A 13895-nucleotide genomic window follows, 5' to 3' on the forward strand; every position below is an offset into this window, starting at 1 on the left:
TGGGGGTTTAACCTGGTGGCTTAATAATTAAGTACCACTGCTTGTCTGCCTGACCCTTTACCCTCATCTAAAAGGATCTCTGAACGTTTTAGCCACTTTCACACAATTTGAGAAATGGGGAGAAATCTCAAACTTTTATGAGGTTTGGTGGCTTTCACAACGACACCCAGGAACAGCCTCAAAGTGTTGTGCAGGAAGCTGCATCTTGAGAGCCATCTGAGCACTACAGGGACCTGTCAGAAGCAAGTACAAGGTACAGGGGTTTAATTTTGCAACAAGCAACAAGGAGTTTTGATACATGTTTAAGTTGACAAAGTCCCTAGTAGAGCTGCAGCAGAAAGAAAAGTTGCAGCACCACCACGCCTTTGGAATAGGGTCAGCTTCACACTTCAGTGCTACAGCATGCTGCTTTTGGAGGCAAAGGACAAAAACCACACTCTTTTCACTTAAAGACATTCTTTATTCAATCTTTTTTATATACAATATTATTTTTTAATCTGTAAAAAGTACATATGCAGGATTCCAGGTCAGAGGCAGAAGGTTTCCACATCAGAAGATAGATTTTTGCCCTTTTATAATTTTGGAGGAAAAAAAAATCTGTCAGTTTTAGACAAAGCAAGAATAAAGGCAGAATGCAAATCCAACTTCCACCAAGCAATTAGGATTAAAGGCAACAATTCACTGTAACAGATCAGGCTGTCTCCTCTGACTTTGGTGGTTCCCAACTTTCCTGGGCAATTACAGAGCAGTTTGTTAGAAGGCGCTGACAGCTGAAGCAGCTCGTGCTTATCTTCTCTGCTACAGCTTGCACACAACTTGCAAAAGAGCCTGGGCTTCCTCTTTGTATGGCAACTCAAACTCTTGAGTCAGAAGACTTTTCTCAAAATTCAAGGAGTAAAAGAGGGATGTCTTACTCAGGGTGAAGGGATCTCCCAACTACAGCATGGATCAAGAGCTTGCTTTCATTTTTCTCTGGTATCAAGAAGCCTGTTTCTTATTTGTCCCCTTATAAACACGAGCTAGGCTCAGTAGTGTAAATACCAACAGGGCTTTGCTTAGGGGGTGCACCTCTAACCTTAAAGGATGGCATTACAGGGAGTGTGTAATTATTGTCATCTTTCAGAGCCCAGGAAATATTCAAATCTTGTAAAATACTGTGAGGGAATGTGTCAGTGCTTGGGAGCTAGAACACAGTGATACACAAATGTGAAGCAGAGAGCTGAAGGAACAGCAAAGGTGTGACTGGCACATGGAACTACTTGCTCTTCCTTTGACTCCAGGGCACTTTCTACTTTCTTTACTTTCCTTGAACATTCAGTTTGAAGGACTATATTGTGCAACAAAATTAACACTCAGAATATCCTTCAAGGGTTTTTTTTGTTTAGAGGACAATGCTAAGAATTTGACTTCTTGACTGCGGGACATGCACAGCTCCAGGGTTGTTAATGGAACCTGCAGAAATCTGGCCTCTGAAAAGTCAAGCTCTACTTGTTAGAAAAAAAAGTACTGCTGGCAGATCCCTACCAACAGGCAAGTTTGAGGCTTGGATTAGGAAAAGAACCATACATCCTTGTTTTGACTGCATGCAAACAGGAAATAGACAATTTCGGGATTTCCAGGCTCTTGCCCAAATGCAGTGTGCCAGAAATGCACATGATTTTCTGGGTTTTATTTTATTCTGTAAGGGAAGAGGGTATTGTAGAAGTTGTAAAATGGGACAGCTACCTAGAGAAAATGAGGATTGTTTTGTTAGAGAGTACAGTGCAAGACTCAGAAACAGCTAGGACTAAAAAGTCATTTTTGTGCTTAAATTTACACTCTTATCTTCAAGAAAGTAAGACAGCAGCAACAGAATGAAATGGCAACATTCTACTGTACCTTATGTACCCAGAGGGAAAACAGTCTGAACTTTGGGTTGCACAAAATGCCATTTTGCAGATCAGAACCTACTTTTCTGTGAAGGACTCAGAAGGAGGGCACATCACTTCAGTCTGAAGTTTCAGTATCTGTGGTGCTTGGTAATTAAGCATGTACCTTGGCCAGAACCCATAACCTCCCAACTCTGCTTGATCTAGGAAATCTCAGGATGAAATTTATGAAAGAAACAGCAATTAGTCCTTAAAATGCATTGGTTTTGATAGACTCTGCACATCATTAGCTTCTGGAGGAAAAAGCCAGTTGGTATTTTAAAGAGTGATAGAGAATAAAGTGACTGTTATTAGGGTAACTGGGAAATAAGAAACAAATGTTCTTTATTTGGTTTCTGCTGCTTATCTACACAAAGAAGAAATAGCATTACTGTACATCTTCTTTGAGAAGAACACATAAGCCACATGAAATGGCTTAGTCTTCAATTCAGGCATTCTTGTGGCAATAAGTTAACCCAATGGGACTCATGGAGAAGTTTGAAAATTTGAAGGGTTCCTCTTTAATTCACAAGAGGGGGATGGAGGAGAAGAAGCAAGTTTGCTGTTTCTGGGACTCCTTGACATTTCTCTGAACAGACTGGCAGCCATTCTACACCTGCATTTATCAGGAGGAGTGCAGGGACAGGTCTATGGGGCAGAAAGTGCTTTTATTATTTTTAATTCTTTCTTTCTTTCTTAACAGAAAGGTCTGCTTTTCCTCTTTCTTCTATATACCCAGAGACATGTAGGAGAACAAGGCAATCGAGTGCAGTTTTAAACTAATAACGGTTCTCATAGGATCAGAAAAACAATTTGAAAACACAGCATATCTGAACTTGGGAAAATGAAAAATTACTAGTTCTTCAGTAAGTCACTGAATAATAATTAGAAAAATAAATTAAAGTGGGGCCAGTAAAAAGAATCCATTTATTAAGCTACTTCTAATTTTAAATAAACAATTACTGAAATCAGTATTATTTACTATACCGATTACTTTATAAGTTCTCAAATTATTTTTAGAATACTGCTGCAAATTACAGTAACAAAGTAACTGGTATTAAGGTACAAGCACTGAGACTCAAACTTTTCCCAAGCCCCATGTTTTCTTCCTCTTAAATTAAAGTAACTGTCTGGGAAAAAAGCATCTGACAGCATTTTTACTTGAGATCATATGATGATTTCTATGTCTAAGTTAGTGACACAGACAAATGAAGAGTAATTTTGGGGAGAAACTCTACAGTCAGATGTAATATAATACGATAAGGAGCAAAGTTTTTTTTTTAAAAACTTCATATAAAAACATTTTTGAGGAGGGAAAATAGCACTCACTCCCTTTAAATCTGATGCTGTACTGCTGTAGCTCACTGAAGAGTTCTCCCACTTGCTTCAGTAAAAAACATCATCAAGATTTTTTAAAGACTCAACCTGTGCATTAATTAGGAGGGAAACCTGCAGGCCGTTTGTCAGCAAAGGAGCCAGTCACCATGGCAAAAAGATCTGAGAACTATATAGGGGAATAAAAAGAATAGTTTGAGCTGTAATTATTCTGAACAACAGTAAAAGAGATTGAGGAAGACAAAACTGAAAAGATAAAAAATCTGGAAAGATGAAACTTTTTTTAGCAAATAAATGGAGACTAAAAAATACTCCATTTAAGGGATACTATCCAGCCCAGCCACGAAGTACTTGAAAATACCCCATGCATTTAGCAGCATAATAAATTAATGAAAGAAGAGACTCTTCAGTTTCTTTTTCCAGTCACATATAAGAGATTTTAGGCTGCTTCCAAAGATCATGTTGAATTTGTACTTCAGCACCCAGAAGAAAAGCAATTTTTGTAAAGTAAATCAAAGGCAGTTTTAGGCTTCTGTCAGACACCCATTTACCTGCAAAGAAGGTTCTGTGAATAGTATCCAAAGAATGAAATGTAACAGATTGTGTACAAAAATACAGAGCAGCAAGCTCTCACTGCTTAGCTCAAAGGGAGCTTCTTATAGTTTCATATACTGTATCCTCCTATGTAAATAACGAAACAATTATGCTCATGTTGTCATCTCTTTTTATTTAGCTAAAAGAACCAGGACTAAGAGGAGAATGGTTTTTTTCATGTGACATAATTAGTGAGGAAGGGAAACTTAGGCTCCTTCCTACTCCTGTGATACGCTCCAGACTGTGACTGAGCTTGCCAAATGAACTAAGCCCACTCTGCTGACAGTGAACTACAAACCAAATGCTTACTAATTGTTTTTTTCTTTTTTGGATATTAGCATTATTCTGAAAAGGGAAAATGAGGAGGCAATATTTTTTGTACTTTAGGTCTAACAGATAAGAGGCTCTGAGAATGGCTGCCAGTCTGGACAGATGCTCCTTAGAAAATTCAGACAGGTACAGAAAGAAATTAAAATCCTGATGCTGCTGGTGCAGTGGTGTTGCTTTGTTCATGCCATCATAAAACATTTTGAAAAAAAGAAAAAAAGAAAGGAAAAGAAAACCTAGGTATTTGGAACCCACCCAATCTGAAGAGGTGACTGTGTGTTGTTCCTTGCAACAGCAAGCAGCAAGTTCCTTTCCCTGGATGGGAAAGCCTCTTCTTTCTCGTGCTGCTGCATTAATATTATCTGTAGATTCCATGTCTTGCCAGGGTTCAAAGCATGTGAAATCTCCGTCCTGCAAAAATCACACTCAGGTGTTTTGGTCATGTATAAAACAGAACTTTTAACTTATTTATATGTTGAAGAGCTTCATTTCCCATGCCAATACTTGCTTGACTCGGGGGTCTAGGTTTACCAAGTGTCTGTCTGTCTCCCCTCCTGCTAAAGTCTCAAGTGGTCCATGTAAACAAAACAGAGCTGAAAACAGTCTCTCTTCCTCTTCATAGAGCTGTTTTTATCGATATGCAGGATTTCCTGACAGTGTGGTGTTGGCTAAATGTAAAACAGGCAGAGGATGAGCTTCTGTGTTAAAAACCCAGTTGTCTAATGGTAGAAGATCATCATTGGAGAAAAGCAGATACAAATACCTGGACAACAAGACAGAGATGAAAAACATGGGTATTAAAGCAGAGCACAGGCAGGCAGGAGCAAGAGACCATTTTCAGGCCTCACAGCTCAGCAGCTACAGCTATAAGCAAATTACTTGCTTTCAATCTTTATACAGCACACATCCAACCTTTCCTATTATGATGATCTGCAGTCATTTTTATTACGATCAAGCCCTTCAATGAAAAGTTGTTATAAAGACAACATTTTAATCTTTCCAAGAAACTTTTGCTTTTCGAGTCTCCCTTCAAAGACCTGCAGTGTAAAACAAACATCAAGACCCCAACCACAAGTATTTTGGGGACAAGAGAGCAGAGAAGAAGTTGTCAAAAAGCTTTTCTTAATGGAGGAAACCCACTTGGAAATGACTAAGCCTCTTTAATCCAAATCAAAGATTTCATGGCATCACAGGAGAAGCTACTCAACCATGTCAGGTATCTCATTTGTCATCACCATTCTGGAAGCTGGTTCAGCTTCTGGTGAGAGGAAATGGGACAATAGATTGTGCAGAGGGTTTTCACAGATGTTGTACATTATAATAAAATGCAGAGGACATGAAGCATGTAACAAAATAAGGATTACTGGACATATGCAGAGAAAAAGTATTTGTTGTTCCTTTTTCCTTAATGCACACTTTGACTGTGGCTGTGCTGTAACTCTGTAGGACATACTGGTAGTAGGGATCTGTCAAAGTCCCTAACACAACAGCTAAAACTCAAACAACATTTCCCTTGTTACAGAACACCTGGCTGTGTGAGTGCAAGCACAACAGCGTGTGTGTACAGGATCTCTCACCTCCTGCTTGCTTTCCTGCCATCCAGAAAAAAGACAGCTCCTTGCTGCATTTGACAAGGAAAGGGTGTCATTCCCATTAGTGGACTCTGCCACATCCAGAATGTGCACACTTGTTCTGCTGCTCCTTCGCTCTCTCTCCAGCAGACACTGGGAGTGTCTGCTGCTTTCAGCCCTTGTCACTGCCTGATCAATTCTTCTGCTGCCTTTATTTGCCAGCTCTATCCACAATCTAGTCAGCGGAGCCCTACTTTTTCTTTCCTTCCTCATCTATTTACTGTTAAAGATAAGAATTTCTTGCAGACATGATTCAGTTTTGTCACACATATCTTGTTTCCTTCTCCACACTCTTCATTTGTCTTTAAAGCATCAGGCCTTTCCTTTCCTCAATACTTCTGCCTCGCTCTCTGCTGCTGCAGCTCTCCAAGCTCTTTCTCACCACAGCAGCAATATTTCATCTTACTCAAACTCACCTTCCTCATTTGATTCACACTTTTCCTTTGAATAACTTAAGCAACCTATTTCTCCATCTTGGTCCTTCCCACTCAACAGGTACCTTCATGCCAGGTACTGCTCAAAACTCTCAAATTTGCTGTGCATCTCTGATGAATTGAAGTATCCAAGCAGCAACAAAGCATATTTGGGACAGTTACCAAATTTGAATTTGAGAGGAATTAATATGCAGAAGTAATCATCAATAGCAGAAAAGACTACATACAGCAGGTATTGCTTAAGACATATTTTATGCCCCACTTCTGAGGAACATCTTCATTTTCCTCAGGACATACCCAATCCTTCTGTCTTTATTTTCATTTGGGCTATCTCATTGTGAAACCAGTTTCTGGTTTGGGCTATGCCAATTGCATAAATGTCAAAAACATCTAATATTCAGCTCTTTAATAAACCTTCATTTTGTTCCACAAGCAGGAAATGCTCCAAACCAAAAGTCAGTAAAAATTTCTGAGTTCTTTCCTAGAAATGCCACCATCTGCAATGCTTGCACTATAATATATCCAGTTGCTGAATGATGTATCAGTGAATTTTCATATCTCCTTGTGATTATTTAAGATGCAGACAGGATACTGGTGATACATCAAAAGTCAGCCTTGCCACCACAGAAGTCCCTTAGGAGCAGATTTCATTCTCTTATTTGGCTTTTATAGGCAGATCAATCATATACCATCAGCTCCTGGAGAGGTACTGTTTCTCTGCCCTGACCTGTTTGAAACTGCTGCCTCTCTCTTTGGGACCACTGCTTTTAGTCTCCAGAAAATGAACTTGGAGGAGTAAGTGAAATAAAATTAAAGAAGACAGCAGAGGAGGTAGCAGTGGCTGACTTCCTTTTTATAATGGTAACATGAGGCAACAAAGTATTGTGATTACCTGGAGGAATTTGGTAAGAAGCCAGCAGGATAGAATAGCCACACTATCCCCTTAGGCACATGAACTTGGAGTCCCTTTTTCCCAGTGAAACATGCTGTGATGCCTGAATTAGACACAAAACCTGCCATTTTCAGGACCTGTTTTCTGTTCTATTTGGTGCTCCTAATACTCAAAATCAGTCTTTGTCTCCTTTAGCTACCTGTGGAGCATCTTCTAGAATTTAGATGTGAGTTTTTACAGAAAGATGCAGAAGTGAAAAGGACTTACTTCAAAGTTTCAGCAAGGAAAAAGCTCTGCTGTACATCATCATATGTAGGAGATGAGGAATACACATCCTTGACACCAGAAAAGCCACCACTAACTCGGCAATACTTGTCAATTGCCTGCAAAAAGGAAGGGAAAAGACACAGAGAATTTAACTGTAGAACAAAATTTGGAAATTTTAAAGCATCAAGCTTGATCAACAAAGAAGGTGGTTCTTTTTGCGCTGCATTTTTCTGCTGTGAACCTCTTTGTTGAAGGATGCTATGGACATTAACAGTTTACGCTGAAAAAAAAAGAAAAATAGACTGGACACATACAGAAGTCGCATCCTTCCAGGGTTATTAATGACATCACATTTGGCAAACTGCTACATGCTAAGAAAGTATTCTGGGGAAGAACACTTTCTTTCCGGGGTATTTACTGTTGGCTGATATTGATAACATGACAAGGACTCCGTAGACTTTTTCTCTGAGCTCATGCAGTTCCTCATCGGTGACACTGGGTAGAACATCACTCAAATCAATGGAGTAAGTGCTGTGATGTGCACAGGAAGGTAACAAACATCCCTGGATTTTGGAGCTGGAAAAGTCTGAAGAGTTATCGGAATTCTTTGATTGGTAGCTACTCATGGAGACTTACTGAAAGTAGAAATAAAATACTGTACTCATCTTTATGGACTGTTGATTCCATCCTGTAAACTCTTCTAGCTCCTGCTTTCTCCCCTCATCTCCTTCTCCTACCTATGCTATTCTCTGTTTCCTGTTTATACAGCTGAAACTCAAGTCAGCTTGCATGCTGGACTGCAGCAGAGCTCTTTACCTTTAAAGCATGGAGTTTAAATCCATGCACATTCCATGAATGAAGGGGCCAATGGATTCTCCCCATCCCCAGCTCCAACACAGTACTGTGAAAAGGACAATGGAAGAGGAGGAGACTGGAAAGAAAGCATTAGTAGCTCAGAGCACCTCTCGCCTACACTTTCATTATTCCACTCGCATGCGTGACCTTACAGCACACAAGGATATCAGCCATTAAAAGTGGCTCTGAAGAAATGATTCACAGGTTATTTGTGCTTCCCTGCTGCTTTGACTGTGCTTCCTCAGCAGATACCAACTCTTTTAATAGATTCATGCAGGGACAGAAAAGAAGCAGGGATGAAGGAAAATGTTTGTCTCGGGATGTCTGTCATTACCAACGACTGAACACAGCCACCTGTAGCTCAGTAATCTATGATTCAGCCTGATAGCCTTGTGTGAAGCTCCTCTCCACATGGTGCTTTAGGCCCACATTTCTGTTAATTCTGATTTTTGCAAGTTATACTCAGCAGAAGCTGAGGGGAGTCAAGGCAGGGGAGCAAATAAGTTTAGAATGATGCCCTTTTTATGCAGAGAAAACAGATTCAATCAAAACTAACTCTTCAAGGACCTCAGTATTGCCTTTGCATACTAGAAATACTGGGAGACAGAGAGGAATTTTCCACTGGGCAAATGGGCAAAGAATGTCAGCAGATGCTGTCCCTGAAATCAGGAGGAAAAGCAAAAAATTGAGCAGGATACCAGGACAATAAGTCACAGCACAGCAGGTACTACAGCTGACCTCCTCCTAGAACATACTCTTACCCTGTGGAAATCTGAGACTGCTCACGGACTGAAGAATAATCCAGACTGTACAAAGTTCTTTCAAGTTTCCAAAAAGCAAGGTTTTAGAAAAGCAAGTGGAGAGACTGGCAAAAGGATGTTATTGGAATGGCTGTGGCTCTAGAGTCTGAACTTCTGCCAAGAAAGGTACATTCTTTCTTGGCAAAATCTAATGCTTGCTGTAATTCCTTATCTCAAGCACAGCTTTCTCCAAGTTTGAATGGAAACGCTCCATTTTTTGTTGGGACTTGAGTCTAAAAGGAGAAAGTGTCTGGATGAATTAGTTTCAGATTTGGTTACTGGTGCAGGATAGGGCTACACTGAGAGTGCTCACATGCTGAGAGCTGGGTGGACCAGATTTTCTCTACAGTGAAGGGAAAGGTGTATGTGACAGATCTAACCCACGACAATCTCTTTGTCTGCACGCTCTTACACAACAAAAGTGATGCTAGCTACCACATGGCAGCCAAACAACAACATCAACAACACAAACAACCCCAACACCACTCTCTCCACACAAAATCAAACCACACCAATCAACCAAACCAACAAAAAGGAAAGAAAAAAATTAATTGCTTAGCTTCTGAAGAAATAACGCATACACTGTTTACAGAACCATTTGCATATTCCTCCCCAGAATTCCTACAGCCACCAGGCAGGTGTTATATGAATAAACAAGAGCCAAAGCACTTTTTAGGCAGAAAATGAAGTGCCTGCTCTTGGCACTATCCCCTTTTATAATAATGCAGAACACGACCTTGTGTCTGCTCTGAAGCATGGCAAGATGGAGGAGGAAGCCTCAGTGTTTACAACTCCTGCCAGAATTCCTAGGATACAGCCTGATCAGGACTCTGGTCAACCAGTCAGCAGCCCTGATGCTGTCTGCCACAGTCTGTACAGGAGAAACCTGCTAGTGACTGTGGCAAAATGAAAACAAGGAATACATGGTACCACTGTTAGGACACCATCTCCTTCCTCCTGAAGAATTAAATCCCCAAGCCAGTGTAAGAGACAAAACTTGCTTATTTTGGAAATTGTAGCTAATGGATAGCACTGAGATCCTCCTCTGTGCTGTAGAGGTCTCATATTTGGGTAACTAAGTGCAACACTGGTGAAGCCAGCAGGCCTACAAGACTGGAGAAAGAAAATATATGATCTATATCAACTTTTTTTTTTCCTTACGGTTACTGAGTAACCTTGTATCTTCAGAAATTTCTCCTTAGAAAGACAAACTCATGTTCAGAATAGGCAAAGGATTTATCATAGCTGATCACAGTTCTACATAATACAGGTAGTAATTAACTGTATAGAAAAAAAGCCTCTGAAAAATTGCTTTACAGCTATTCATCCAAACAGAAAATTTTAAAACATGAACAAATAATTTGTCCTTGATTCCAAGATGTACAGAACTTCAGGACACTGGCTGAAAAACTTGGTGCCACAGACAAGCTGCTTAAATGCCACTTGAAATTCTCAGTGTTCTGTCTTCACACAGACCTCAGAGCACTTGGTGTAGTGGCATCTGCTTTGCCACCCAGATACACTTTCACTCCAGAGCTGAAGACCAGTCTCCCTGATAAAACAATGCTTAATTTATTGTACCAGAGAATACAGGGAAGCTCCAAGATGATTGGAAGGGTATTAAGGCAATATTGCTACCATTATGTGCCACTGGCAGACTGAATAATTTTAGGATGGCATACCTGATGTTAGTTCCAGTCACTTACAGAGACACATGGAGATATATATTTATAAGAATTAGAGGATAACTGACACCAATCAGCATGGTTTTGTAGAAAACTATTTTGGTCACAAGCTTGATTTCATTCTTTGAGAGCAACAAATTTGACAAATAAAGGTAACTGCAAAGCTGTAATAAACTTAAAAGCTTCTAAGGCAATTGTCATGGTATTTAAGATGTTATGGGAAGACAAGGCAACACTATACCATATAAATATAATTCCATTTAAAATTGACTGACAGTGCTCTAAGAAAGAACTAGCAATGCAAAATCATCACAAAATAGAGCTGCTTCTCACAGAGATCCACAAGGAGCAGTCTGAAGTTTTATCAATCACTGCAACACTGCTGCTGGCTAAAATGACATACGTAAATAACAGCAGACAGTGTAATCTGCTGGTAACTGGGTGCCAAACAAAATGAGTTTCATAAAACCAGGCACATAATCCTAAATCTAGTCATTGAGACTGTGTAACTGCAGACCCAGGCTAGCCTGTAAGGTAGAGACAACCTTTGGAATGCAGAGACACTTCAAAGACTTCCATGGCCATGTAAGACAGTTCAGGCTGAGTTCCTGTTAGGACATTGCTTTTTATAACCTATGAAAATTCTTTGGAAAGAAAACATGGGGGAAAGGACATTTAAAAATGGCATAGAAAGTCATAGGAAAACCCAGTGATTGAGAGCTGAAACTAGGCAAATTCAAATGGGAAATAAAACATGGGTTTTTTAACAGCAAGAATAAATAAATAATGGACCAAACTACAAGAAGTAGCGGGTTTTCTACTTTCCTTTATTCAAATACAGAATATAACAGGAGAATATTCAACAGTATGCTCCTGCCAAATACATGTGTCTCGATTCAAAAGTGACACAAAATGAAATTTCAGTGCCTGTAACATACAGGGAGGTCAACATGAACCTAAGTTCTTTGGAAATAGAATTTTATATGCTTCTAGAATGGACCCCAGCTCCCTCAGTTTCTCTGAGGGTGTTTTTTGTGGCATATGCAACTTTTCTTGACTGTGCCAACAACATGCCCACAAAAACTGTGCCAGTTTCTTCACCAGCTGTCGTACTCACAGCTTCTAACCCACGAAACTGTGAAACCATATTTCTTTTACCTCCAACTTATGTCTGGCTCTTTTCTGTCTACTCTTCTCTAAGTAGAATCACAGAATGGCTTGGGTTGGAAAGGACCTCAAAGATCATCTAGTTCCAACCTCAATGCCATGGGTATGGATGCCACTCACTAGAATAGGATGCTCAAGGCTCCATCCAACCTTACCTTGAACACTTAACATCCACAGCTTCTCTGGGCAACCTGTTCCAGTGCCTCACCATGCTGTCAGTAGAGAATTTCTTTCTAACATCTAATATAAATATGTCCTCTTTCAGTTGAAAACCATTGACTTTTGTCCTGTCACTATCTGCCCACATAAAAACACCATCTCGCTTCTTTTAATAAGCCCTTTTTAGGTACTAGAAGGCTGCAATGAGGTCTCCCTGGAGCCTTCCCTTCCCCAGGCTGAGCAACCCCAGCTCTCTCAGCCTGTCTTTGTAGGAGAGGTGCTCCCACCTTTGAATCATATTTCTGTCCCTTCCTGCAACCTGCTCTAAAAGGTCCATGTCATTCTTGTGCCGAGGACCCCAGATCTGGGTGTAGCTGAGGTCTCATGAGGACAGAGAGCTATAGGTCTTTCCCCTCCATCTTAGTACCAATCCTCAGTTTGCCTGAAGTTAGCCTGAGCTTCAGTTCTTGGCTATTTATTTTCACTGTTAATAGAAGCTCTGATGAACTCAGCAGCCTCTCTCTGGTGCAGTCCTATTTAGTGAGATATACAAGTCCACAACTCTTAATTGAACCCTTTATTCACACAGCTCAGATCAGTAATTGGCTTTACATGCCTATTGTGAAATGGTGGCTCTTACTGCTTTCAAATAATTAGCTTGAAAAGGATTTTAGTAATTTTCTGTATTTACCCTGAGTATCCTCCCTGCATATTTCTGTAATACTTCAGCCAGCCCCCCAGCACACCATCATCCAATTTGACTGGCCCAATACAATTGAGATGAATGCTGTCTCTAGTGCTAAGTACAGTATTAGGGAGAATTAGCCTTTTTTTCATCAGGAAAGAGATTGAGACGCTGTCACAGGGATTTATGATCACTGAGGGAATGTAAGATTGAACTTCCAGTTTTTTCCCCCAGAGACACTGGATTTGGAGAGATGCAACACAACAGACCATGGAAAAAGCATAAGATTTGCACTAAAGTGCATAAGTTTTGTCAAAAAATATAGATAATAAATCTATATGCTTCAGAGGTCGGAAGACAAAAGGAAGACAAATTCAGAGAGTGTTGTACAACAGCAGTAAGCCAACTGCTCTGCGTGTCACACCAGCTTCTTCTCTATTTATAAATGATGGAATAAACACAGCCAGGGCTGTGTATGATGAGGAAGAAGAAAAAGTAGTGAGTAGGTGTGAGGAATAAACATAAGAACTTATTATCTATATGCAATGGACAGAAAATCCTGGGGAGCTAAAAGCTTCAAGCTTCTGTGTCAGTATGATGGTGGGGTAGGAAAATTCCTAATTGTGGGAAGGAGGGGTTTGCAAAATTATTTATTAAGAAGTCAAAAATATTTTATGGTTATGTTAGATAAAGAAATCTTGTATCAAGGAAACAACAAGCAGAAGAAGGCAGTCTGTAAGGATAGAGGCAATTAAGCACAGGGGCTGCTTGATTTACAACTTCAATGGAGGTTGAGAGAAGGATAAAATAAAATCCTACCCTGCACACAGTGAAAATTGGAGGCAGGGGAGGAGGAAGGGAGGGTTTGTTTTGAAAGCATTAATGGGAACCAAGATAATGAAAGCAAATGGAGAAAACTGAGCAAAATGCAATTAAAACACATGCTTTGCAGTGTGCTTAAGAGACTGATCCTGGCTTGAAAATCCTTACATCTGTAAATTTTTTAATCTATTACAAAGGACCCCACCTCAGCTTGGATTATCCAGCCATAGCTTCTGAAAGGAGCTTGGTTAGATCAGCAAGAATTTGTAGTATCTACACAGGCAAGGGACAATGTTTTGGAGACAGCAGCGATGCATTCTGGAATACAAATGCAG

At 40.1% G+C, this 13895-nt stretch overlaps 1 protein-coding gene across 1 annotated transcript in view; it reads right to left on the reverse strand.

Annotated features, from left to right (window-relative positions):
- Nucleotides 1–4607: 4607 nt before the first annotated feature.
- The window catches only part of MAN1A2 (mannosidase alpha class 1A member 2), a 130189-nt gene continuing 120901 nt past the window's right edge, over nucleotides 4608–13895 (reverse strand). The window contains exons 12-13 of the mRNA XM_066572141.1: nucleotides 7388–7503; nucleotides 4608–4926 (exon numbers count right to left, since the gene is read on the reverse strand). Coding sequence (XP_066428238.1) covers nucleotides 4794–4926; nucleotides 7388–7503 — 249 coding nt within the window. The 3' untranslated portion in view covers nucleotides 4608–4793. The remainder of the gene's footprint in view (nucleotides 4927–7387; nucleotides 7504–13895) is intronic.

The sequence above is a fragment of the Molothrus aeneus genome, chromosome 2 (genome assembly GCF_037042795.1).
Source record: "Molothrus aeneus isolate 106 chromosome 2, BPBGC_Maene_1.0, whole genome shotgun sequence".
NCBI classification, from domain to species: domain Eukaryota; kingdom Metazoa; phylum Chordata; class Aves; order Passeriformes; family Icteridae; genus Molothrus; species Molothrus aeneus.